The sequence below is a fragment of the Malaclemys terrapin genome, chromosome 9 (genome assembly GCF_027887155.1).
Source record: "Malaclemys terrapin pileata isolate rMalTer1 chromosome 9, rMalTer1.hap1, whole genome shotgun sequence".
NCBI lineage: Eukaryota > Metazoa > Chordata > Testudines > Emydidae > Malaclemys > Malaclemys terrapin.
In genome coordinates this window covers 68,886,541-68,914,498 of record NC_071513.1, presented here as the reverse complement: position 1 = coordinate 68,914,498, position 27,958 = coordinate 68,886,541, and the positions used below count along the sequence as shown (strand labels likewise).

Below are 27,958 nucleotides of genomic sequence, written 5' to 3'. Positions count from 1 at the left end.
CAGGACCAGACGCTAAATGAAGAAGGATTTTCCATGACTAAGAAGATGGGAAAGAATGCTATCAATTTAATCTATCACACGCACACATTTTTCATATAGAAGAGTGGTTGCAAATTGAGAAATGTTTTGTTTCATCACAAACGTGACTCCACTGGTTGCCTGCCACTGTCTTACATCCGGACATCCTGAATTTGCAGTTATTTAAAGAGGAGCGATTCATGGTCTGGTATCCCATATTTTTCTTTGTGGTCTTCAAATAATTTACTTAGTTCTTGCAGGTATTTTTGATGCAGCTGCTCAATCTCTTCAAGAGTAGGATTCAAATTCTGTGTTACAGTGATAGGTTTCCCCACTGCAAACAACAAACAAAATAGCAATGACGTTAGCTACACTGACATCTATTTGCTGCAGATAAAAGTACTCTTCCGTATTGGCTAGATGCTTAGTTTTGTTGTTTTACAGATGGTGGATGAAATCCTGGCTCTACTGAAGTCACCAGCAAAACTCTCTTTGACTTCAATGGGGCCAGAATTTCACTTAGTATTAAATCAGCAAGCAGGAAGTCTTGATTTAAATTGATTTTAATCTTGTTTTGCATTTGTACTTTTTAGTTAATTTTCCCAAGAAAAGTTGATTTTCAATGGTTGGGAACCATTGAAACATGCTAACTTGCAAATAAATATAGGCTTTGCACTAAATTTAGTGCTTCTTTTTGCTAACCAGGAAGATACAATTGTTCAAATTCTTAACTTTTAATTTTTTATTGTTAGAAAATGATGAATGATTCATTTCTCATTTACTAGCTGGATCATTTTTTACTTAGATTTGAGTTGAGCTCTACTTGGATGGAAATTCAAATTCAATTAAAAATGCACAAAATCATCATTTTAAAGTTGTTTTTTATTAATTGAATAAAACTCATCAAATGTGCTGGACACAAGAAAAAAGTTTATCTAAACATACTTTGCATTTAAAATTAATTAAACAACGGAAGTATTATCTGTAGTTAGTAAATTTAACTGATTGTTTTGGGTCACTATATCCTTCAAGATTTTAGAACTAGTAGATTTCATCATCTCACACCTAGTTTTTATTCATACATTGGAAGAGAAAAACAAGTTTCCTGTTTTTTCAACTCTCAATTTTTTTTTTTAAACTTTGAATGAACTAGTCATTGCACTAAACAAGATTATAGTCTTCATTTCAGTTTATTCTCTCTCTCTCTCATCAGCAGAAGAGGATATTTATTGCTGTCCTAAGATAGTTTAGCACTTCAACAAACTCTGGTTCCAGGTATTTAGCCAGTGACTTCCACCAGCGCAGTGGTCTGATTTTCTTTAAAACCTGGCAGCAAACATACTGCTTCCCCCCACCCCCTTCATTTAAATGAATAGATTACAGTCATAACTACAGTCAAAACTACAAGTTAAAAATAAACCTATTTAAAATTAAGGACATAAACCTCTGTTTCATTTAAATAAAAAAGTTCAGTTTTTTTAATTAATCAATTTCCCCCCCACCCCACACTATATGGGCAGACAGAACAGGACACCGGGAAATACAGACTGACTTGTACAATGGAATTCAGTCTTTGTTCCAACACCCTAGAAAATGGCTTTACCTGATAAATATGTATCTAGGTTTCCAACCATTGCCTTTGAGTAGCTTGCAACATGACCATGATTTAAGGGTGGGATTTTTCAAAAGCATTCAGCATTGGCTTAACTCCATTGAAGTTCATAGCAGTTCAACACGGTCTTTGATGAGAGAAGAGTTGGGCCAATTTTGAAAAAAAATCCCCCCAATTTGATCTGTCAGCACCTTATATATGTTTCAATTAAACATTAAATGATCTGTTCATTAAAAAAAACCTCTTTTAAAAAGAAAAAGATTGTTTCTATGGAGCTAGAAATCCTGCATGCCACATGCATCCTGCAAATGTGGAATAACCTGAAGGGTGCAGAATAGAGATTACAGGGGCTGGAGGAGGCACGTACCCTGCCGTGGGGCTGTGTTGTGTGCTGGTTTCTGTGTCTTACTGTGGATGGGATGGGGGCCTGTGGCTCTAGCTGCCAAACTTGCCCAGGGTGAGGGGCTAAATATCTTCTGATGAAACTGCATGGCTATGGAGATGCTCCACTGCTCTTCAAGGGATTGGAACATCTCCCTGACTTCCATAGGAATTCCTGAGCACTCAGCCGTCTCAGGTGGGCTGCGCTGAGGAAAGGATTTGGGCAGGGATTAAAGTGAAGGGGAGTGCAAACAGAAGAGGGAAGCCCCCCTTTCCCCATTTTGGCTGGTGTAAACAGTGCTCCGCTTCACCCCACCCCACCCCGTGGCTGATGCGGTCAAAGTTCCCCCTCCTGTTTCAATCTACTGTAATCACATGTTGTGGCCCAGTCGGCGTAACTTATTTATAAAGGCTTTTGCCTTTAGCTCCTCCCCCGGCCAACAGAACAGAAGAGAACAGGATAAAGACATTAGGAAAGCCACATTTATTTCAAACCTCATGTGCTTGTGTTTAGATGCACAGCAGCCAGTTCTGTCTGGCAGAGCAGATTTGTAAAGGAACACTGTTACTGAATTTAACCACAAATCACACATTTTAAACATTCCCATAGGAATGACAGAAACTACTAAGGGACTTACCAACAGTGTGAATAGGTTTCCTATAAGGCATCAAGCCAAAACTGTACTGAAATATTCCTCTAGCATGAAACAGTGGTAAAGTAAACCCCACTATCTTCCTCAGGCTCTCCTGTAAAGTTCTGAGCCACGATCCTTTGGGGTTTGCAACTTGCTTAAACAGTTCATTTTCGCCAAAAGAGAATACTGGAACCAAGTGAGCCCTGCAAAGTAAACAGAATTAATAATCACAGGGCACTCAATGAAGCATGACTTGCAACTCACATCTACAGCATGATGAGTCACATTAATCAATGCAGGTAATTTCCTCAATGCTTATAAAATTCATCAGTATTTGCATTATGCATTCAACTCTTCACTGAAATGCAGCTGAAATGCTTCTTTGTGCAGCTGGAAGGGGGCACAATATTTAGTAAAAACAAAACACAACCATCTACTGCCTTCTGCGCAGTGTTCAAACAGTAGCAAACCTAAGTGAAGGTTTCCAATAAAGACAGAGGAATCCCTTTTTTCTGATTTTATGGCAACTGCTAAAATCTTATTCATGACAAACAGCTGTTGGGTCTAGGCCATCACAGTTTCACTGAGTTTGCTGTAGTTCCATAGCACCTTCCATCTTATAGGTGACATTCAATGGGGGTTGGGTGTCTAACTCCATGTAGTACCTGTGAAAATCCCAGTGTTGAATTTTTAACATTAGCGGCTGAATCCTGTTTGCAGGAGTTGCTCTAGTTGTCTATTTCAGTTTAGAACTCAGCCTCTCCACATCATGAGGCGTTCTTGTTCTTCTCCTCAGTAGGGATCTGTGGCTTGAAAGGGGTTATATTTCACCTGCAAAAATTCTCCAAATTCCACCCCATTCTAAGCATCGGAACTGCAATTGTTCTGCTGTTGTCAGGGTGAAAGGGGAAACCTTTATTAAAAGCCCTGGCTACTACAGCTGAGGTATCAGTCTGGTAAACTTATGTGGCTGTTAGAAAGCATGGGGAACTAATACAATACTATTGTAGAAAATTTAAATAAAGAGTTTTCTTAAGTGTTCTCTCAGTTTCCTTGCACTAAAATCCTAGGCAATCACTACATTTCCTAAGCATTTTCATCTTATACCATGTCTGACAATCTCTCTCTATGGTGCATGGCTGTTAAAATGGTAGTATTGCAGCAAGATTACTCAAGAAGAAGAGTACTTGGAATGCATCAGCTGGATATGCTAATAAGAGTAATGAAAATTAATCCTCCTGAAGCAAGGATGCAGCTGTCTGGTATGTACAATGGATAGTCATGAATTGCTTGCATGAAACTAAGATAACTATTTATGTGGCTTCTTAGACTCCGGGATTCATAAGAAATAACATTCCCTACCCCACTTCCCCTTGCCCCTCGAATGGTGTCTGCCTGGCAGGTTTCTCAACAATAACAGTTCTGAATCATACAGCTGCCCTTGAAAGAAATATCTGAAGACTCTGTAAACAGAGTGGATTTATAGGCTGCCAAGTTTTTATTAGACCATTAATGATGATGAACAGGAAAACCTTGTGGTGCAATGGCATTTCTCTACATGGCCAGTGAATATACTAGCTTTCGTTTTCATCTGAAGGACTTCCTATAGGGGGTTGATACACTGAAATAAAGTAACATGGAGTTTTGGTTGTGAAACTCAGGAGAAACTAGTTTATTCTCTACTTGTGCTGTGTTATGATTTTTCTATTCAGCGTTTGTATGATCTTGAATCAACTGTCCTTCTCAGTAGACCCATTGGAGGGAATGGAACTATTGAAGTGCTTAAGGGACTTGATCCATCTCCCACTGAAATAAATGGAAAGACTCCCTTTGACCTCCATAGCAGTTGGACAAGAGGAGCAGGATTTGGCTCCTTATCTATAGCCCTGTGTGTCAGTTAAATAGGGGCACATTTTGTGAGCTGCTTTGGCCAACTCACCATTGTGAATGAGAACACAGAGCCACACTGTATCACACAGAGCTGCTGTTGGTTTAAATGGGAGCTTCATATAGGAGTAGGACGGGGGTTCTCAAACTTTATTGCACCATGCCCCTTTCTGACAACAAAAATTACTACATGACCCCAGGAGAGGGGACCGAAGCCTGAGCCTGCCCAAGCCCTGCCACCCTCGGGTGATGGGGGGTGGGACAAAGCCTGAGCCCCACTACCGCAGGCAGGGTGGACCAAAGACAAAGCCCAAGGGCTTCAGTCCCAGGCAGGGGCCCATAACTTGAGTCCCAACACCCAGGGCCGAAGCCTGGGGCTTGGGCTTCAGTTTCAGCCCTGGGCCCCAGCAAATCTAAGCCAGCCCTGGCAACCCCATGACCCACTTTGGGATCCCGACCCACAGTTTGAAAACCATTGGAGTAGGAGGATAGACCTTGGACTCTAGTTTTGATGATTTCTTCTGGTTAAACAAGTTATTAATATTACTACTATACGACTTATGAAGGAGGCCTGAAATGCATCTGTATGCTTGGCTTTTACCTCCCCCACTTTGCGGGTCATCTTTAAGGGAAAAAGATGCCCTTTTCTCCCAGGATTATGGCTCTGTTTCTCCAAAGCACTTCAGCGAGTGCTTAAATCCATCCCTATTCATCAACACACTTAAGCACACAGTTCTTCACTTTGCTGAATCCGGGCCTAAGGGTTACCACATCTCTTCCCCTAAAAATCATGAGGAAATCAAGTCAAAGAGAAAAAATACTCTTTGAAATCAGTAGTGTTCAGAAGTACAGAAACGGTAGGGTCAGCAGAACTGCTATGGGACAGCCAGTAAATAGAGTGTCTGAATGATTCAGCAACACAACCTGAGGAACTGGAAAATGTTACTACATGGAGTTTCACAGTTTGTTTGCTGCTGTGGTTTAAAACAAGTCAGTCAAATCATCAGGATGTGCCAATACCTCCACCTACCATTAGATTATTTCTGCAAATAATAAGAAAAGGGATTTCACAACTGCCCCTGTATTATTTCTTATTCTGTTTTAATCAAGATACATCAGTTCTGGCTCTTATTTTAGACATCTGTATCCCATGTCAATGCAGAAATAACCTTCTCAGATTCACAGTTTCCATGCTGTATTAACACTGCAAGAAGTTCAGTTGCAGTCACAGCCAACAGTGCTAATGGGACACCTACCCATATTTCAAAGCCATTTTAATAAAACCTCTTCTCTTGAGGATACTCAGAGTTAAACTTCCAGGATGGGCATCCAAAGACTCTTCTGCTCCTCCAATCACAATCACTGCAACGTTTCCACCTCTGTCATTGTTCAGCACATGAGATACACTCTTCTTGGAGGCTGACACCACTCCTTAAGGATCAAACGTTTGTAACAGGGGATCAGTAAATCATTTGTATAACACCAAGAGAAGCTAGAAATAGTTTTAAAATATTTTGAATGGCTAAGGCCCAGGAGGGAGTCAAGAGACACGGGATTTGATCCTGGTTCTGTAACAGATTTGTATTTGACAAAGTCCTCTGTGCCTCTTTCCTCTTTGCGCTAAATTCTATTTTCCTGCCATGCTGGAACATTGTGAGATCTTCAGAGGGGAGGGGTCCACACAATGTCAATACAAATTCTTAATAATCAGGCATTTCTCATCTCAATGATTCTAATAATACATTTCCTTCTCAGAAATGCGAGACTACAGAATCATGTGGAGAGCATTACAATGGAGAGAGTCGACAGGCTGAAGCTAAAGCCATGGCTGGTGGAGGGTTTAATTGGGAAGCAGGCACATATAAACAATAAAAGGGAGTTTGGAAATGTTTGGGCATTTGAGCAGGGGGGAGATAGGATGTTGCAATCTAAACTAGGACCCATAGTGCCAGAACTGAAGTCAATGGAATGACAGTGTAATAAGGAGCAGAATCAGCTCACTTAAACTACTTCATTAGCTCTTCCTTGAGGCACCCTGGCCATGCCACCTCCCAAGCCTGTGCTGCCCATCCCATTACTTGGGCTGCACTAACTCTCTATATAACCCCTCCCAGGCAAAGAGGAAGCCTTGCCTTCTTCTCTGCTGACAGAACCAACCCCTCTTCCCTGGCTGACTTTCTGTTGCATGGGCCCTTCACATCAGCTGAAGCCGTGGCAGACTTGGACTGAATCTGACCCTTTGAAGCATGAGAATTATAGACATTAAAAAGGAAAACATACCTTTGCCTAACCCATCTCCTGCAGGATTCTTCCCCACAGCATATTTACTAGCACTTTGTGCAATCACGCTATCTTAGAGTAATATTTTTTAAAGAACAGTCTAGGGATCAAATCCAGCTTGTGCTTCTTTAAAGCTGGCATTGAATGCCTTTTCTTTTGGATTCAAATAAACAAATGGCCCAGACTTGAGCTGCTGTTTCCCATCTTTTCTGCTATTAGGGAAGTTTTAATGTGAGAAAAGTAATGCAATTGTGTTGCTACTCTTGGAGCTACATACTAAGAGAAATATCTTGCTAACAGACACCGAATTGAGTTTAACTAATGTTCTAGGGAGACTTGCAAATATGACCAGGAATAAGTTAACTAAACAAATGTGCTTCAAACGCTGATAGGAGAGCTCAATGTACAGAGTACACAGCAGTCATTACATTGTTTGAAATGGGGGAAATTCTATGGCCCGTATTATACAGGAGATCAGACGAGATGGTCATAATGGTCCCCTGTGGCTCGAAGACCTATGTGTCTATAAAATCACTCAGACTAGTCTACTACACTGGCAGTTTTGGGGCATGTCAAAATTACTTCACATCGAGAAAGTAAAAGGATTGTTCCTATGGGTCAGAATGGCAAAGCCATGTGGAAACACTTCTGTACTGGGCTATATTTAGATTGTGGATAACATTCTGTCAGGTCAGATATGCTCAGTTTCCATTACCACCAATTCCTGACCTGTGCAAGTGTAACAAAAATCCCCTGAAAAATTATATCTTGGTGGAAGGCGATTCCTTTGTGATGTTATATGATTATAATTGGAAGTACTTTCATTTTACGTGGTACTACATATTAGGCGTTTCTCTTCTCACATACAATAAATTAGTTCATTTCATCTGCAGATCTCAGCAAAAAAGCATACAGACAGTCTCATTTTAGCAATGGGTGAATGGAAGCACAGCAAGGTTGAACCACCAGCCTTAAGTCACACACAGTGAGTTAACATCAGAGCCAGGCTACTAGCACAGCACAGCACCCTGCCCACTAGGCCATTTTGCCTTCCTGCTATAACTTCATGAACTTAAATAAAATAACTCCTGATATACACCATGGTGAGAGGAGAAGCAGGCTCATGCTTCCTTCCATTCCTCCCGCTTTTACTATTATTTACTCTTTGTATTGTGGTAACAGCTAGGAGCTCTAGTTATCGACCAAGATCCCATTGTGCTAGGTTCTGTGCAGACATGGAACAAAAGATAGTTCCTCCCCCCAAAGAGCTTGGGGTTTATGGTGTAATTACACATAAAACAAAACTGGAAGTGAAGCCCTTCAGACCCAGGTAAGTCATCAAGTCCTTCACTGGAATGATGTTTGTACAGAGCAGGACTATAACGTTCTTCAGACAGGAACCGTCTCCAACCTTGTTCTTCAATAGCACAGAACATGGTATCATTGCTTAATAAACAATACTGTACTTAACTCCACCTGCCCTATTCTTCCCATGTAACCGGTACTAAGGACTAGAGTAAAACAGCTCATGAGTAGGCATGGGAAAATAATAGAGAAATCTCAGAAATTGTCAGAGAGGAAGGATGGTCCAATAGTTAGCACCTAGCCTAGCACTTGGGCTGAAGTACCTGCTCCATCAGAGACTTCCTGTCTGACCTCAGGCAAGTCACTTTAGCCCCTCTCGTGCCTCAGTTCCCCATCTGTAAAATGGGGATAACAACACTGCCCTACCTCACAGGAGGACTTTGAGGAGAATACTAGAGCTGACTGGAAAAATTCTGATGAAAAGGTTTTTTTTGTCAGAATTTGTCAATTTGTCGAGCTCAAAACATTTTGTGGAGACAGTTTGATTTTGATGTAGTTCCTCTGGAAACCAGGCAGAGTTCTGACAGAAATCTGTCTGTATTCTGCCAACCCACCTCCTCAGTAGTCAATGTGGCAGGCTGCTGGGAAACCCACATTTCCAGAGTCCATGGCCCTGGGGCAGCCTGCCCTGGAGCTCCATCCCTCATTGAGGAAAGTTTTGAAAGTTTTGGTTTCCATTCTGAATTGGAACAAACCCAAATTTAGAAATAGCAAAGTTCTGCGTGAGGCAGGTTATCTTTCCCTAATAAATACAGCTCTGATAAATACATCAGAAGTTGTGAGATACTCAGATATTGTAGTAATAAGGAGGCCATACAAGTACCTAACATAGATAGTTCCTCCTTCAACGCAAAAATTGATCCCACCATAAATAAAAGCTTTACACTCCCATCCTGCAATCCGATCCTTGTGAATGGACTCCTGTGCCCAGGCAGAGCTCCATTGATTTCAATGGGCAAAAAGGTCTGCCTGCATAGAACAGATTACAAGAATGTGGCCTTGTAACAGGCTGGCTGACTCTTTAAGGGGAATCAGGCCCAGCCTCGCTTGTAACAGATCACCTCCCCTCCCAGCTGATCCTGGTCATCCAAGGATCAAATAGTCTGTTCAGTTAGATCTAGCTGGTGAAGAGGGCCAAGGGATGCCTTTATAGAGTGAGAGAGCTCAGATAATAGGGGAAGCTGCAGAAGGGTTTCTGGCTCCTCTGGTAGACCCTGAGGAAGAGTATCTCCCAGGTAGATGGCCTGGAGGAGGGAGACAGGCTGCTACAGTAGGCCCTGAAGCAGGAAGGACAGAGAGGCAAAGGGGAAAAGCCTTTCGGACCTGTAGCCCAGAGTGGGCTGAGGAACAGCTCTTGTGTTTGATGACTGCCTAAATCTAGGGTTACCATATCTAATAAATAAAAAAAGAGGACCCTCCACGGGCCCTGGCCCCGCCCATTTCCCCACTCCTAGCCCCACCCCAACTCCACCCCTTCCCCGCCCTAACTCCGCCCCCTCCTCCCTCCCACTCCCAGCCACAGGGAAAGGGCTGCCCCAGGGCTACCGGCTTCAGGGTTTGCCGGGCAGCCCCCAGACCCTGCGCCCCCGGCCGGCGCTTCCCCAGCGCAGCTGGAGCCCGGGAGGGGAAGCGCCCAGCCAGGGGCGCAGGGTCTGGGGGCTGCCTGGCAAACCGTGAAGCCGGTAGCGCTAGGGCTTTGGGCAGCCCCTATGCCTCCGGACCCTGCGCCCCCAGCCGGTCACTTCCCCTCCCGGGCTCCGGCGGCGCAGGGTCCGGAGGCACAGGGGCTGCCCAAAGCCGGTAGAGCTCGGGCAGCCCGGCTCTTAAACAGAGCCGAAGAGTCAGGGGAAGAGCAGAGCCGCCGTGGCTGGAGGCTCTGCTCCTCTTCGGCTCTGTTTAAGATAGGGTTACCATCCGTCCGTATTTCCCCGGACATGTCCGGCTTTTGCGTCTCTAAATAGCCATCCGGGAGGAATTGGTAACAAGGTTAAAATGTCCGGGGAGGTTTTCTCCCTCGCCTCCCTCCCTCCCTTCCATGCAGAGTGTGGCTGCTGATTGGGCGGCTAGGCTGATTGACCCACTCCCATTGGCCTCCAGCAGCCAGAACCCTCCCCTGCTCCCCCCTCTCTCTCTCTGTAGTCCTGTGTAACACACAAACCGACCCACGTGGAGCCAGAATGGTAAGAGGAGGGGGGGGGAGGGCAGTCAGGGAGCGGGGGAGTGTTGGATGGGTCCCCAGCCTCCACCTGCCATCCCCCCTCTGCGCATCCCCTCCTCCGTGGGTCCCCCCTCCCTGTTTGCCTCTCCCTTGTCTGCGTGTACTGCCAGAGCCAGCAGCAACTGCTGTCTGCTGCCCCCGGGTCCTAGTGCCCCCATCCACTAATGGGAAGACAGGCTGCCCTTACCCTGCCCTTCCACCCTAGCCCTGAGCCTCTCCAACACCCCAAACCCCCCAGCCCTCATCCCCACACACCCTAATCCTCTGCTCCATCCCTGAGCCCCCTCCTGCATCATGAACCCCTCATCCCCAGACCCACAGCCCTCACCCCTGCATCCCCTCCTATCCCTAAACTCCCTCCCAATCCCCCTCCCTCTTCCCACACACCCCCTCCTGCCCTCAAACTTCCTCCCAAAGCCTGCATCCCCTCCCTTTGCACCGCCTCTCACCCCCAAACTCCATCCCACAGCCTGCACACCTCACCCCCTCCTGCACACCCACCCCCTGCCCCAGCCCGGAGCCTGCACCCAGCACCCAAACTCTATCCCAGAACCTGCACCCCTCCTGCACCCTAATCCCCAGCCCAGGACCTGCACCCCAGACCACCTCCCCCCACCCAACCCCCCTCCCAGAGCCTTAGGCAGGTGGGGTGGGGGGGGTTCTAGGCACCACCAAAATTTCTACAACCCTGCCACCCATGCGAGTGGATAAGGGTCAGGGCAGTCAGGGGACAGGTAGGGTCCTGGGGGGGGCAGTTAGGGTAGGGGGTTCTCAGCAGGGGGCAGTCAGGGGACAAGAAGCAGGGGGGGTTGGGGTTCTGAGGGGAGCAGTCAGGGATGGGAAGTGGGAGGGTGTGGATGGGGCTTCTTCCCCCCTCCCCCCCCAGTGTCCTCTTTTTTGTTTGTGGAAATATGGTAACCCTAGTTTAAGAGCCGGGCTGCCCGAGTGCGACCGGCTTCAGGCAGCCCCCGTGCCTCCGGACCCTGCGCCGCCGGAGCCCAGGAGGGGAAGTGCCCGGCCGGCAGCTAGGGTCCGGAGGCAAGGGGGCTGCCTGAAGCCCATAGCGCTCGGGCAGCTCGGCTCTTAAACAGGGGAGGAGCAGAGCCGCCATTTTCCCGGACATGTTCGGCTTTTTGGCAATTCCCCCCGGACGGGAGTTTGACTGCCGAAAAGCCGGACATGTCTGGGGAAAAAGAGGACGTATGGTAACCCTACCTAAAATCATACGTTTGGAGAATAAAACTGGGTCTGGAAAAAGACTAGGTGTGGCAGTGAGTTCTTCCTGTGCAGGTGAGACCGGCCTAACTTATCAATGTGTGGGAGGTGCCCAACCCTGCTACACACCTTATTAATGCACGCAGTCATACTGACCACAATGGGGATTACTTTGCATGAGCAAAAATGACTCAATTTAGTAAGGCTCTGGATAAGCCAATTGAACCTTGTGTAAGACAGTGCAACTCATTAAAGTAACTGGACTTGCACCCACTTGCAACAGATCTGAATTTGCAGCTGTAGGCAACCGGTTAATTCTTTTATTGTCAATGTCCTGCTCCTACATAATGTGAAATATTATGGAATTCATATATTATGATTTTATTTTTGAATACCAGCATCTACTGCCATTATATTTTGAATGACATTTTGCATTTAACTTTGTCTTTTTACTTACAGCCAATGCAAAAATACTAAAAAATAGCTCAGTGGTTTGAGCATTGGCCAGCCAAACCCAGGGTTGTAAATTCAATCCTTGAAGGGGCCATTTAGGGATCTGGGGATTGGTCCTGCTTTGAGCAGGGGGTTGGATTAGATGACCTCCTGAGGTCCCTTCCAACCCTGATATTCTAGGATAATATGAAATATTAATATTATCCATCATGACCGGTGCCTACACAACCTGTAATGACTTCTCTAATTTCACTAAAATTATATTTAAAAAAATTAAAGATGCATTGCTCAACCAAAAAGTCTTCTAGCTTAGCTCCCTCATATAGTATAGTCACCCTATCACCAAACAACCTCACTGCATGATAGACTTGCTGTGGGCATGATTCTGCTCCCTTGACAAAGCTCTCATTGACTTCACTGGTACAGAATTGGGCTGCATAACTGGAATTACAATTTCCACGTTATTATGTATTAAAATAATTCAGGAATGTCATTACAAGTCACTTTCAATGATGATTCACTATATCAGAGTTCATTAAAAGTATAATGAAGCCTTCTGAATTGCTTTTGAAACAATCATTCACTGTAAACAGATTTTCTACAGGGCCAGTCCTGGTCCTATTGAAGTTAAATGGCAGAACTTTTCATAGACTTCAATAGACACAGGATGAGGCCCTATATCTGAGCCCACTTTATACGACTCATTTTAAACAAATGCCATATCTGAAGCAGTGGCTAAGAGATCTTGGCTCCACCTACCAGTACTCAAAGCATAATCTCTGAAGAAAGGGCATCCGAACCAGAAGGGCAAGATGTGAAGATATGGAGTAAGACCAGGGAATAATTCTTTAAAACCTGTATATTCTGTGCAAAAGTTTCCAAAGGCTCCAGCAACAAGAATACCATGAGGGTGAAATCCAAACAGATAGTTTTGGCTTGGATCCAAATCTGATGTTTTTATGAGCTGAAAAATAATATAAATGGAGTCTGAGTTTAACACTATTTTCATCACAGTGGTTCATAAACACAGGAAGAATTTTAAAAGTAGAGGGGCTGCACGTAATAATGTGTAGATCACTGATACTTTATTTTCCTATTATGAGCATCTTAGGTGATCCCAAGTGAAGTAAGTATAAAGAGCTCAATTCTGTCTCAGATTAAGTAGTTCTGTAATCTCCACAATATCTGATCTTCTATCTTGTGGCTAGAAAGGTTCAGCTCAAAAGAACCAGTCCCCAATTATTTTTCCTATCACTAACTCCAGATTTTCTTCATCTAAGCTTGTTTTACAGAAGAGAGGTCAAATTCACTCCTGGTATAACTCCACTGACTTCAGCAGGGCTATGCCAGGGATGAATCTGGCCCAAAACGTTAATCATAAAAAGCCATCTTGATCTGCATTTTCACAATTCAGTGTGAAACTTTTTACTCACGTGAATTGGAAAGTAATCCGTAAAGTACTTCCAAACAGTCCAGTTTCTGACCCACTTTGATCTTCTCCCTCCAGTTTGGGGGGTTTCCCAATCAAGATAGAGCCACAGTGCATAGAGGACAGGGAGGAACCAGTAGTTTCCCAAAAGCAAGATGATAAAGACTCCCCAGCAACACTGTGCTACAAGAAACAAACAAACAAACAAAAAAAAACCACAGTGAAGATTATTCATTACTATCTCACTATAGGAAAGAATCCTTGGACCAGTTTTGTTTTCATTTACACCTGTGTAAAACCAGACGAACTCCATAGAAGCTACTCTGGATAGCCAACAGTGTAACTTCAAACTGAAGTTGGCCTATTGTCTATTATTTGAATCTCTATCAGTGAGCAGAGATGCTGCCTGACAAAGAAAGTATTCACTTGGGTTTAGTTTTACCCCAACGTGTGTGTGAGGGATGGATCTTGTAAGGTGCTGAACCACTTCACCTCTAATAGGACTAAACAGGAGCTGGGGAAAAGGTCTGAGTATTCCAGCACTCAGCAGGGAGCCAGCAGCAATTAAGGTCAAAGGAATCTTATTCACTTAAGGGTAGGGGGAAGGAAGGAGCAATGACTTCATATATTCTGGTTGGTGAGGAGACGGAACAGGGCTGACAGAGGGAGACAGCATGATGAGGAGGAGTGGATAGAGCACTGGGCTGGGACTCAAGAGACTTGAATTCTATTCCCGTCTCTACCACGGACCTGTGCGGTGACCTTTGCAAAGTGCTTTGAGATTTACTGATGAAAAGAGCTAGGTATTGTTACCGAAAGGGAACCTAATGTAATAAGAGTCTACAGTCTTGCTACTAGAAGCAAAAAAACAAAACAAAACAACATTTCTATGGAATCACGACAGCTGTCCTAACCCAGCCACTTTCAGAATAACAGACACTCAAATTAATGAGAAAGCAATTGTAATATCCTAATAGAATTACTGTAGATAGGAAGCATATTGATACCATTTCCTTAGTTTTCTGAATTATGTGGATTTATAATACAGTATTAGCCAGGATATGTTAGCATTCGGCCAACTCCTGCAATCTTTACTCAGGAAAAAGTCCCAGTCATGGCTATGGGAATATTTCCTGTGTAGGGCCTGCAGGATTTGTCCCTGTATTAAGAAGCTCTGGGATAACTGTGGCTGTGATGTACAAAGCTGGTTAAAAGGAAATTCTGGGCCACATGCTACCCTCTACCACATGGCACAAATAGTAGCAAATTGTGGGAGGAATTTAGAGTACCCAACAAGACTTGCACAAAGGGCATTGCTTATAGGTATCAGAGGGTAGAAAAAGCTAAACTTGGATTGTAAACTCCTTGGCCATGAACTGTGTCTTTGTATGTATTTGTATAGTGCCTGGCACAATGAGGCCCCAATCCTGACCGGAGCCTCTAACCATTACTGTGGTGTAAAAGCAAATAAGCATTACCTTGGCTGAACAAGGATATTTTACAAACCAGTTTTTATGTTTCCTCTTTCAAGAGTAAAATAGTTTGTGGGAACTACATCAACCTGGTTTGCAGCCTGGCACCTTGAAGGTGAGGATTTCATAGCAGATGGTGAATCACTCTAGAGTAAATGGGAAAAGTAGATAACAGTGAGACACGTTGAGCTAATTCAGGTTACCAATTTCAGTGTCTGGTCGGGAACCCCGCTGTGCACAATGATGACACTCACACTGCGAGCAAATCAAATCAAATTTTATAAGCAGAATTAGTAAAGTCACAAATGCTCCAAACCATATGAAAAGGGCGCAGTAATACAGAATTAAGTTAATGTAAGGAATGATACAAAACATGTACTCACACCTTCTCAAGGAGATCAAGTGGTAAGAGACAAGTGGTCATCCATGAGGTTCCAACCATGTCCCTTGTACCCCATAGACCTAGCTTAGCATTTCATTTAGCAGAAGTTCAAGAAACCTATGGACCTATATCCTGTAAGGCATTATCTTAAGCAGCGGACTTGTTTGGCATGCCATGGACAGAGAAAGACTCCCCATGGATGACTGTCTCTTACCACCTGATCCCCAAGAAAGGGTGAGAGTATATGTAAGGAATGGTACAAAATATTAGCTTATTATATTACTGCTACCTTTTTATGTGGTTTGGAGCATTTGCATCTTTACTAATTGTGCTAATAAAAATTGCTTAAAGTTTGGCTTTGCCTTCAGTGTGAGTATCATCATTGTGCACTTCGGGGTTCCCAACCAGATACTGAACTTAACCTGAATTCTGTTGTGCCTGATTCTGGGACTAGAACCCTCAATACCCATTTCTTTAGACTTGTAATTAACTGGAAACAAGTAATAATCAATAACAACTAAAGAACTGGGCAACACCCTGGCATGCCAAACAAGTCTGACAGCCCAGATCACCCCCTTACATGGTGGTCTGGCCTATTATAGGGCCTAGTGGTTATCATGACTATTCATACAAATGCCACCCCTTTGTCCATACCCAACTTCCTCACCCTAATAATGCTGGGGTGTCTTTATCCTACAGATTAGTATGTTAATAACTTTAACTTACATACACCAATTCATCCCCAAGGCAAGTTCATTGTTAAGCATCTCCCAGTATTTCTATCCTAAAAGTATCTCTTAAGGCTGATTCCCCACTCTGGCACTTCGAGTGAAGAAAGTGGGGGCCCGCAAGGATCTAAAAAAATTAATACTGGCCACTCCAGGCTTGTATTAAGCTCCCAAGGTTACAGCTTCTCTCGGACTTTGGACGGGTAGATGCTGCCACCACCCAAGTGCAAAAACCCCCTTTGGAGAACCCAGAAAGGCACACTTGGGAATTCCTTCCTGTGGGGTACCCTCAAGCCCTTTCACACACACACCCTCTGGGGAAGAGCTGAGAAAGGAAAACAAAGGAAATCAGCTGTTGCCACCAGGGCTTTGGAGCGGTGTTGTGGCTCCGCTCCAGCTCCAGGCAAAAAACCTGCAGCTCCACTGCTCCGGAGCTGCTCCACTGCTCCGGCTCCAAAGCCCTGTCTGCCACCAGCAATCAAACCTCTTAGGGTCACAAAAATTCAATCCTGTTCTTAAAAAGGGTAAATTTTATTAAAAACAAAAGAAGAAAATACATCTGGAACTTAGGCTTTTTGCTAGGTTTCAAAAAAAAAAAAAAAAATCACAAGGATTAAGCATCAGGATAGCTTCTTGAGGTCCAGATTAAAGGTTACAAGCAAAACAAAATCACCTGGGGTTAGCACAGAGGAGTCCACAAGCCATAGAGAAATAAGAGATAAACCTAATCGCATCTTCCTAGACATTTCCTGATCTATTTACTTATCTGGGGTTTCAAATGAGTAGTTTCAGGGTATGATCTGATGATTTTCCATACCTGGCCAAAGCTTTTTATAGCATAGTTCCAGCCCGGTCTCTGCTCTGTCTCCTCCCTCTGGAGAACAGACAGACAGACAAAGGGAAAGTTATTTTTCCCCCAATTTTAAAAAGTTCTAGCCCTCCCATTGGCTCCTTTGGTCAGGGGCCCACTCCCTTCCTTTTACCTATGCAGGGAGACTTTTTAACCCTTTACAGGTAAAGCAAGTAGAGAACTACTAAAAGGGATTTTATAGCTAACTGGCTGGCTGGATGTCCATAAAAAGGGAGCTACCCGCCCCCCACTTCATTTATCACAATATCCAAGCCTAGTATCAGTTCAGTGCTCCTGCAGTTACCTGGTATTGTTTTGTACAAACCCTCCCCTGAAGCACAACATTCCCTGTTCCCCAAAACTCAGGGTTCCTGTTGGGCCACTTTCTTATGCTAAGGCTCAGAGCCTTAAAGCCTTATGCTAACCGCTTAAGCTAATGCTTTACATGATATGGGTCTCTAGGTTTCTTGTAAAAAGCAACAGAGAGTCCTGTGGCACCTTTAAGACTAACAGATGTATTGAATACCCACGAAAGCTTATGCTCCAATACATCTGTTAGTCTTAAAGGTGCCACAGGACTCTCTGTTGCTTTTTACAGATCCAGACTAACACGGCTACCCCTCTGATACTAGGTTTCTTGTGTTACTTATAAGTAACATGCCTTTGAGCTAGCTCTATGGCTACAGTAAGAACACTGGAAAACAACACTGAAGACAATGGAAATACTCCCTGTGACGGGATCCCTGGGGGGCAGCCTGGGACTGTTGGACCACTGTGCCCCCTAAACTCCCCAGTCCGGGCTGTCTCTCACAATGCTTTCCTAGCAGGGCCGCCCGGGGGGGGGGGGGGGGGGGTCAAGTGGGGCAATTTGCCCCAGGCCCCCCATGAGAATATAGTATTCTATAGTGTTGTAACTTTTTTTTTACTAGAAGGGGCCCCCCAAATTGCTTTGTCCAAGGACCCCCTGAATCCTCTGGGCGGCCCTGTTTCCTAGTGACAAGCAGCAAACCCCTCCAGGTGCTGTTATCACTCAGCACAACAGTATATGGAGCCCCGCACCCAGCTAGATTGCATGAATGCTCCCAGAGCCACTCATGAATCACACAGAGAAAAGCACCAGCCAAATCCCCCCCAGCTCAGGAATATACCATCTTGCACTGCTCAAGATGGGCAGTGCAAATTTATTAATTGGTTCACCACTTCATCAATGGAAAGTGGCTATACATCAGCTTTTGCAAACCGGAGCAGATTTACCACACACTTCAGGCAAACTCACTGGTAAAGATAAACAGTAAAACAAATGTACTGACTCCAAAAGATAGATTTTAAGTGATTATATGTGACAGACAAAAAGTCAGAATTAGTTACCAAAAGAAAATATAAGCATGCAGTCTAAACTCTCAATCCTATTAGACTAGGCAACACCTAGATTAAGCAGTTTTTCTAACCCCACTGGATATTGCAGTTCTTAATATACAGGTTTATCCCTTAAACCTGGGCCAGTCTCCTCTGCTGGAGTCTTCAGTGAGTGTCCTTATTGCTTGCAGCATGGGGGCGGGGGCGGAAAAGGAGAAAAGACCAAGCATGTGGCTACTGTGTTGTGTTTTATACCTGTAGTCCATGTGCTTGGAGAACACAAGTCCAGGCACATCTGGTGGGCATTGCTAAGTCCCCACTCCCCAGGCAAGGTTGAGCAATTCCCCTGGTGTGGCCGTATGCAGGTGAGTCATTGAATTGTAGCTCCCTTGCTGGACAATGGCTGTTGATGGGTTGTTTGACACCCCACCCAGGTGTTGGTTACTTTCCTTGCTGTTGTCTCTGAGGGGCTAATATTTGGCTTATTCCCCAATGTACAGCATGTTTTAGTGACAACCATACAACACAAGCTCATAACTTCATATGCACTAAAGATGTACATATTTAGATAGAACAGTGACTTTCAGCCAATCATAACCTTTCCCCTGATAGCTCACATGGCATGCTTTATATGCAATACCACAATTATATAGAGATGAGGAATATGGGGGTTACAAGACGCTCCCCCAAGGTATAGTATGTCACACTCCCATTGACTTTAGTAGGTTCTGAATCAAGCCCACAGATAGCAACTTTCATCCAGGACAATTCTAAAGCACTTTCTAGAAAGAAAGGCAGCAACTTCTGAGGTGGGATGAAGGGGCTATTCGGCACCAGCAACATTATGCAGCAAGGAATTTAGATGCTTTAGGAAAGGATGTGAAGAACAACATGTCCTATTCAACATATTCATAAATGATCTGGAAAAAGGAGTAAACAGTAAGGTGGGAAAATTTGCAGATGATACAAAATTACTAAAGATAGTTAAGACCCAAGCAGACTGCGAAGAGCTACAAAAGGATCTCTCAAAACTGCGTGACTGGGCAACAAAATGGCAGATGAAATTTCATGTTGATAAATGCAAAGTAATGCACATTGGAAAGCATAATCCCAACTATACATATAAAATGATGGGGTCTAAATTAGCTGTTACCACTCAAGAAAGAGATCTTGGAGTCATTGTGGATAGTTCTCTGAAATCATCCACTCAATGTGCAGCGGCAGTCAAAAAAGTGAACAGAAAGCTGGGGATAATTAAGAAAGAGATAGATAATAGGACAGAAAATATCATGTTGCCTCTCTATAAATCCACGGTATGCCCACATCTTGAATACTGTGTGCAGATGTGGTCGCTCCATCTCAAAAAAGATATATTGGAATTGGAAAAGGTTCAGAAAAGGGCAACAAAAATGATTAGGGGTATGGAATGGCTTCCGTATAAGGAGAGATTAAGAAGACAGACTTTTCAGCTTGGAAAAGAGACGGCTAAAGGGAGATATGATTGAGGTCTATAAAATCATGACTGATGTAGAGAAAATAGATAAGGAAGTGTTGTTTACTATTTCTCATAACACAAGAATGAGGAGTCACCAAATTAAAATTAATAGGCAGCAGGTTTAAAACAAATAAAAGGAAGTATTTCTTCACACAACGCACAACCTGTGGAACTCCTTGCTGAAGGATGTTGTGAAGGCCAAGACCATAACGGGATTCAAAAAAAGAACTAGATAAATTCATGGAAGATAGGTCCATCAATGGCTATTAGCCAGGATGGGCAGGAATGGTGTCCCTAGCCTCTGTTTGCCAAAAGCTGGGAATGAGCGACAGGGGATGGATCACTTGATGATTACCTGTTCTGTTCGTTGCCTATGCGGCACCTAACACTGGCCACTGTCGGAAGACAGGATACTGGGCTAGATGGACCTTTGGTCTGACCCCAGTAGGGCCATTCTTATGTTCTTAACTTTGCCGTCTGAAATGGCAGGGGAATTTCTAGGTACTGTGATCAGAGTTTGAATCTGGCCAAGCAACATCGCTCCTTTTGCAAAAATGTCATGGGGTCTTTAATTACCACAAGTGGATGGGATTCCAGCTTTAGGTCTCATCCAAAGGGTGATAAGCAGAAATATTTCCCAGTGTTGTTCTGGAGAGGATTCTTGGCACAGTAATGACTCAGTGCAGTAACCTAAAGTTTAATAGACGTGGTAACCTTTCACCTCCTTGGCAAGGTACTCTATGTCAACTGTATGAAAGTTAGACAGAGCAGTTATGAATAATATCATGTAAGACTATTCAACACTATGCACAGGATCACACCCTACAGAGATCAGTAAACTTACTGCTTTGCGTTTTCTAAAGCAGGGTCCAATCCTGCAAGGTGCCGAGCACTTCTAGAGGTACTAAGCACCTCTTCTCTTATCAACGGCATTAAACAGTGGGCCATGCCCAATGGAAGTTGAGAGTGCCTGGTCAACACCTCTCTTGCTGCACCGTGTTGTTATAATGCCTCTTGTACTTACAGTGAGATAGAGTACACCAATACCATCAAATCACACCTGCTACTTTAAATGCATTAATGGTCTATAAAGCAAAGTTAATGAGTAAACTACAATGACTAAGAATTCTAACCAGTAAGTCTCTAAGCACAAAAAGGACATTTTTCTCCAATGGCATTAGTTAGAAGGAAGTCAGTGAACAAATGACAATGACCTTAGACAATATCATAAGCACATTCTTGGCGGAAGGCAGCTGGCTGTAGGACTTGCCATCTCGATATGTTTGAGTCCAAGTTTGCTGGCCCTCACAGAGTGGTGCAACTGTTTGTTTGACCTTGGACTTGGAAGGTTTTATTCATGTGGTGAATTATAATGCTTGTTAAAAGGGAGGACGTGTTACCTAGTGGAGACAGTACTCAACTGGGACTCAGGACACTTGAGTTCTATTTCTTGCTCTGCCAATGAGTTGCTAGGTAGCCTTGGACAAGTCACTTGAATCTCTCTGTGCCTCAGTTTCTCTATCTGTAAAACTTTATAAAGTGCTTTGGGATCTATGGATAAAAAAACCCGCACTATGTAAGAGTTAGGTATTATTATTAACACTATCAGTATTTCCCTCTATAAGCAATACTGACTGAGTGGTTGATGTTACAGCACACACACACTAACATCAACCAATTATATATAACATTATTGCCGACCTAACTCACCAGCTTGCAAAAGATCTTTAGTTCTTTCAATGTTCTTCTGTAACTTGATTCTTCCAAAATATGGATCAAAGAGGAAGGGAATTAACAGCTATTGCATCTTCAGAACAGCTCATAAAACCAAACCTGATATATGTTATTCACTGTGATTAAATTATCTTCATTTCAAGGGAGAAGGGAAATTAAATCTTTCTTCCTAGACATTGACTGTGTCCCGGCAGACTGATACAAATTGACTTGCTATCATTAATAGATCTGCAGTATTACATCACTCACCCCAGCAGATCTGTGATCCTCAAGTGCATGGGATAAGCATTGTATGTGTACTGGAGTGGACCTACAAGCAATATATTGGGGAGGGGGAATTGTGTATGTCACCATCTAGTGGGTTTCCCATCAAGAGGATGGGAGATCGTAGCAATAGCTGAACACATTTCAACAAAGGTTTTGGCAAAGTGTCCAAGTCCTAAGACAGGGCTTTTGTCTCCAGGGCTGTCAGGCCAGCACCTTTCGGAAACATTACAATGTCATTTAATTATAAGGTTAAAGAGGAAAAAAAAAATCACACACACACACTCTCTGACTCCAACACTTACTTGCCCGCCCACGACCTGTGTGATTCTCGAAAGTTTGCAGATTCCACTTTTCAAGAGCTGCTTTTGAGACATGGGTGCTGTTTTAGTATGTGGTTTGTGGGAATAAAGTTAGGTTTCTTATCAAAATATTGTTTGTTTAAATTTTTTTTTTTAATACCCAAAAGTTCACATAGTTAATATATTGCAAAACTGCAAGTAATGAGTTATCACAGGAACACTACCAATTAAAAAAAAAAAAGTCACATTTCTGTCTGAAGTTTTTTGACCTTCTGTTGTTAAAAGCAGCATTGATGAATATTACAACAGAGCCAGCCGAGAAAAAAGGATTTTGCGTATTTTTTTCAGTTTTAATGTTGTGGATTTGACAGCACTCGGTGTATGGTTAGTTTCACTGTTTCAGTGCAGTGAAATTCCCCATGTTATTTGCTTTAGGTCTTTCATGCAGGTACATGGGTTTAAAACCATATTATAAAATAGTAAAATGTGATTATAAAACCACAAAAATTGGCTACAGCACTCATGGATCACCATAGTATCCAAAAGAAATTTTAAACATGATCACATTACAGTACTAGATTTCAAATTTACATTATCTTTTTTTAAAACACAAACAACTTAAACAGAATGAAAAATTGAAAATAAAAATAAGCTATAAGGAACTTTACCAAACTTTTTTTTAAATTTACAGAAACCTCGGCTTTCATGATGATGCATACTGAGGTGAAACATACGATGTAATTTTAGCAGGTTCAGAGGAAGAGATTTGGAAGCAGGTTCCTCTTATCTGATCTATGTATTTCTAGGTATCGCTCCCAATATTTTTAGGTTCATGTTTATCACTGATGCCATGTCCCTGACCTTTATGGATGATTAATAGGAGAACAACTGTTATAATAAAAGTTTACAACAGAATTAGGCATGGGCAGCAGGTATCATAGGCAGGGGGAGGCTGTGCCTCCTCCCCAAACAGCCTAGTATGGCCCCACCCACACTCTGCCCGCAGACCAGGCCCCCTCCTGCGGTTCCCAGTGCTCTGCCCTGGCTGGCTGGCCTGCCTCTCGCAGGGACTCAGGGTGGCTGGTGCTGGGGCCATACTGCCCACAGCACTGGGGTTGGAGGTGCTGCAGCCACGACACCCAGTGCACTGGGGCTGGGATTGCTGCTGCTTGGCACACTGGGGCTAGCTGCACTGCCTGGCCACCCAGAGCACTAGGGCTGGGGATGCTGCTACCCGGCAAACCGGGGCTGGCTATGCCACCCAGCCGCCCGAAGCCGAGTCTCACCGCCCTGCGCTGAGGGCCACTGTGAGCATGCTCTCGGCTCCTGAGGGGAAGGGGGGCAGAAGGGTAAAAGGGACGCAGAAGGGGAGGGGTGGGGCCTTGGGCACAAGGGGAGGGGCCGGGGGCTAGCCTCCCCTAACAGCTGGGTGACCGGCCGCCCATGGAATTAGGTAAATTCATGAAGGATAGGCCCATCTGTGGCTATTAGCCAAGATCGTCATGGATGCAACCCCATGCTCTAGGTGTCCCTAAACCTCTGACAGCCAGAAGATGGGTCAGGATGACAGGGTATATATAGATCACTCAATAAATTGCCCTGTTCTGCTCATTCCTTCTGAAGCATCTGGCATTGGCCACTGTCAGAAGACAGGATACTGGGCTAGATGGACCATTGTTCTGACCCAGTATGGCCATTCTTATGTTCTTAATGTCTTTTCTGCTTTAGGATAGATTTTGGCAGCTTAAGATACAGTAAAAGGGAGACAAAGAAACTTGGGTCCAGAGTTCTTAAGAGGTTTCACTGGCTTAATTAAATGGGTTAAACCAATGGTTCTCAAACTTCAGCAACCTGAACACCCGCGTTTTGATTTAAATTTTTTTGCAGACCCCCCCAAACCCTCTACTCAGCCTGAGGCCCCAACCTTGCCCCACCTCTTCCCACCCCCACTCCACCCTTGCCCCTCCTCTTTCCCACCTCTTTCTGACCCTCCTCCGAGCACACCCCAACCTCTCTCCTCCCTCTCCCTCCCAACATCTCCAGCACACTGCTGAACAGCTGTTCCGTGATGTGCAGGAGGCACTGGGTGGGAGGGGGAGGAGTTGATCAACGGGGCTAGCGGCCTCAGGCATGACTTGCGGACCCCCTGAAGTACCTTCACAGATCCTCAGGGGCCACAGACCCCAATTTGAGAAACTCTGGGTTAAACCATATGGTATTAGCTAGTGTTGGACATGGACAAACTGCTTTACACAGGAGAGGTCCCATCACTGCAGGATATCTGGGATGACTAAACCTATCATGTGACCAATAGCATGTTATCCAGTTAAACCTACCAATAAAGGGAAATACCCCACTTGTTCTAAGCACAGAGGATGATTCATTTAAAAAAGGTATTTTTGAGACAAATAGTTCAGGAGCTCTCAAATGATTAGCTCATGGCATATTTATATTTGTTCAGAAAAAAATTCTCTACTGGACATTTAGGACAGGAAAGAATGATGACAGTACTCAACTCTATGCCTCAGTGTTGGTCAACCCATTATGAACTGTCTCTTTACTCTCATACTATCCAGCCAACATTTTTAGATGGATTAGAGACATTTGATTAAGATTCAACTCAGATAAGACCAATATGATGCTCCTGGGTAAGGGGAAACATTTTGAGGACAGTTAACAACCTGTGCTTCCATTATGCAGGGAGTATGGACACAAAATGTGGAGGTTACCTTGACAGCTCTCCCAGCATGGCACCCAGTGGTGAACTCCTATTATTGCCATCCCCAATTTATCCAGAATATCAGACTGATGCTTGCTAGCATGATCCTTTTCACGGGCACGCGTGCATTTGTTATATCCAATTTAGACTACTGAAATAGACGTCTAACTGGACTTCCCCTAAAATTGATCCATGGGGCGCAGCAGTTGCAGAACACAGCTGCCTGCTTGTTCGTAGGATTGCAGCAAGGAATTTGATTGTACCTCTGCATAAAAATTTTATTAAGATGATGTTAAAAAAAAAGTGAACAGAGTTTGAGCATAGACATTTCTGGTTATCAGGGAATAATGTACAGATTATCGAGGGTGCAAAGTTTGGTTTAAGATCAGGTGGCATAAGGAATACATAATCTGCAATATCCCTGATTGGGGGTAAAAGGTTGATGGGTCAAAGTACAGGCATTGAGATATGAGGGTATGAAGTTCGTAGAGTGGCTATGTTCGGGTGTGGAGTACAATGATTGGATATGATGAGGAGGATGGATTGACCCTCATTTAATGTTCAGGGAGTTTATGGTTCCAGTTCATATAATCCAACAGAGAAGGTCACTTGGTCCCTTTCTCATAGTGGGAGAATGATGTCACTCTGGCTCACGCCTCTCTACACTTGTTTCCAGTCTTAGGCGCCAACTTCCCCTCTGCCTGGTGGGTGCTCAACCCACCCCCCAACCCCGCGTCTTCCCACCCCTGCATCACGCTCGCCCCACCCCCATTCCACTCCTTCCTCAAAGTCCCCACCCCTGCCCTGCCTCTTCTCCGCCTCCTCCCGTGAGCTGCGTCCCCACTCCTCCCCCTCCCTCCTGGAAAGTCCTAAGCGCTGCCAAACAGCTGTTACTTTGGGGGGTGGGAAGCACTGGGAGGTGGAGGAGTGGGGACGCGGAGTGCTCAGGGCGGGGGAGAAGGAGGCAAGGAGCGGGGAGCTTGGCTGCCGGTGGGTGCGGAGTACCTGCTAATTCCCCCCCCCCCCCCATCAGTGCTCCAGTCCCAGAACACCCACAGAGCCGGTGCCTATGTTTCCAGTATGCCAAAAGGACGTGATCTACTTTATCTGTCTTGGCGACTGACAGGTCCTCATTCCATGGCTTTGGGCGAAGAAAGGATTGTGGATTCCTCCTACAACTCCAGCAGATTTCCACTGCACATGACATTTATATTTGGGTTGTATGAAGGTTCAGGGATTTGGCCCAACACTATAAAAGATGCACAGACAATGGGCAATTATGTGACTATAGGTGTAAACTGTTCAGACCTCAAATACAATTATTTGTAAACTGGAGAGTACATTAAAAATGTAAGGGGCTAAAGGCAAATATGTAAAGGTTAAAAAACAAATTACACACACACCTGGAAAAAGGGTTACATGTACATTCTTTTCCCCAATCCCTTTGTTTGTAAGTAATTAGACCACACCTAATGGTTCCAGTTCATATATATACTGATCCAGAAACAATTTTGGGAGTTAAAAAAATAAAATATATTGGCAGGATTTGTAAGGAAGATGTTCTTGTAAAACTCAAACTATGTGAATACTGAAATCACCTGACCACCACCAATAATACATAGAATAGTGAGCCTTCTCAATGGATGCATCAGTGTACTCCATTGACTTCAACAAAGCTAAGCCAATTTATACTATTGGAGTATCAAGGTTTACCCACATGAGTAAGATTTACTCCTATGATTAAACATTTAATGGCAGGACTCCTAACTGAAATATTAGGGGGAAAATCACCATATAGTGATAAGTTAGTCAGTGGAACTAATTTAGTAAGATAACTAAGCATCAACAACTAGGTTAATTTTAGGTAAAACAAAGCATATGAAAAACTTAGAGTCCCATCTCCTGAAGCAGGAGGTTAATGACAGAGTAGTCCCTTATCACTGATGATTTCAGTTCGATTTGCATTGAGATTCACCACAGAAAACTGCCCTACAAAAATAATCAAAGCCACATTAATCACAAAAATCTTTACATCTGACATTCTGAATTCTTTTTTTGTTGTGGGGGTAGGTATTAGTCATCATAAATCTAGCTCGGAGTGGGGAATTTGTTTTAATGGGAAGATACGGTCATTGAGAAATTCATTTGCAGCTGTTTTTTAAAAAATACCCATGCATAACAAAAACACAAGTAACAGAAGAAAAACAGCAACAGCTTTTGAGACAACACAGAGCCAACAAAACTAGAAGTGATCCTTCTACTCTGAAATGCCCTGTCCATTTGACTGAGAGTAAAAATGTTTTCACCCCTCAGCTCACAGAGTGCCTCCTATAGTAAGAAAGCACCGTGGGAATTCACCACGTGGCGACTCAGTCTGGAGGAATCCTGCCTGTTGCTGCTTTTTTACAAAAAATAGAGATTAATCATTTTTCCTCGAAGACGTAAGCAGGAAAAAGGCTGTTACCTAGTAAGAGGAAGGAGAAGAGCCACTGAATCACTGCAGCTGTCTGAATTCTCCTGGCCAGGGGAATGTTGATGGGAGCAAACTCGACCTTCATGCTGTGTCTGTCCTGTCCTGCAGAGGTAAAACCTTCGCTCCTCCCCGGAGAGGTGAATAGCAGCAGAACGAGGACAGCAAACAACCGACTCCCAGCACTGATCCCCCGCCAGCATTAAAACAGATCCTCAGTGCTCCGGCTGGCCATCGCTCCCCGCAAGTTGAAGTTCGGGAGGTGAAGGTTCAGCTTCAGCGCCAGCGCCGGGGCGGCCCGCTGCCTCAGGGGGAAGTGATCACTGAGGGCAGCCAAAGCCTCGGGGCTTGCATGTGACTCAGCCAAGCGGCACAAGAGTCCGATCAGAGCCCGTACGCACCCTGCCTTACGGGAACTCGCTGCCCGCTCCCGGCAGAGGCAGTCCCGGGCCAAGAGGGCTGCCCGCAGAGCAGGAACAACTGTGCTGGGACGGGCCAGACTGCAGCTCGGGGAGCAGTGCAGAGGCTGCAGTTCAGCGAGGGGGGGGAACACCTGACTGCTGTGCAACACGAGAGCAATTCAGGCCAAGAGGCGAGCCCGGCGGGGAGGGGCAGTGACAAGGGCAGGTCGGAGAGGAGGTGGTTGTATTCTCTAATAAAATTTAGACCTGGCTTGTCAGTACCAATAGGAAC

At 44.3% G+C, this 27,958-nt stretch overlaps 1 protein-coding gene across 1 annotated transcript; it reads right to left on the bottom strand.

Moving 5' to 3' along the window:
• Positions 1-46: 46 nt before the first annotated feature.
• On the bottom strand, positions 47-27,930 carry MOGAT1 (monoacylglycerol O-acyltransferase 1). The gene is made up of 6 exons (XM_054040497.1): positions 27,260-27,930; positions 13,498-13,676; positions 12,824-13,028; positions 5,790-5,964; positions 2,650-2,849; positions 47-352 (listed from the first exon to the last, which is right to left on the bottom strand). Exons 1-6 carry the CDS (start codon positions 27,351-27,353, stop codon positions 198-200), a joined length of 1,008 nt encoding a protein of 335 aa, XP_053896472.1. The 5' UTR covers positions 27,354-27,930; the 3' UTR covers positions 47-197.
• Positions 27,931-27,958: the final 28 nt, after the last annotated feature.

Bases quoted from the DNA above. Each gene is read 5' to 3' on its own strand.
- MOGAT1 (XM_054040497.1), bottom strand. From the start codon at position 27,353: ATGAAGGTCGAGTTTGCTCCCATCAACATTCCCCTGGCCAGGAGAATT. The intron at 13,029-13,497 runs GTGAGTAAAAAG...ATTATTTTTCAG, and splicing joins CGGATTACTTTCCAATTCAC to CTCATAAAAACATCAGATTT. The intron at 5,965-12,823 runs GTAGGTGGAGCC...TTGATCCTTAAG, and splicing joins AGATTATGCTTTGAGTACTG to GAGTGGTGTCAGCCTCCAAG.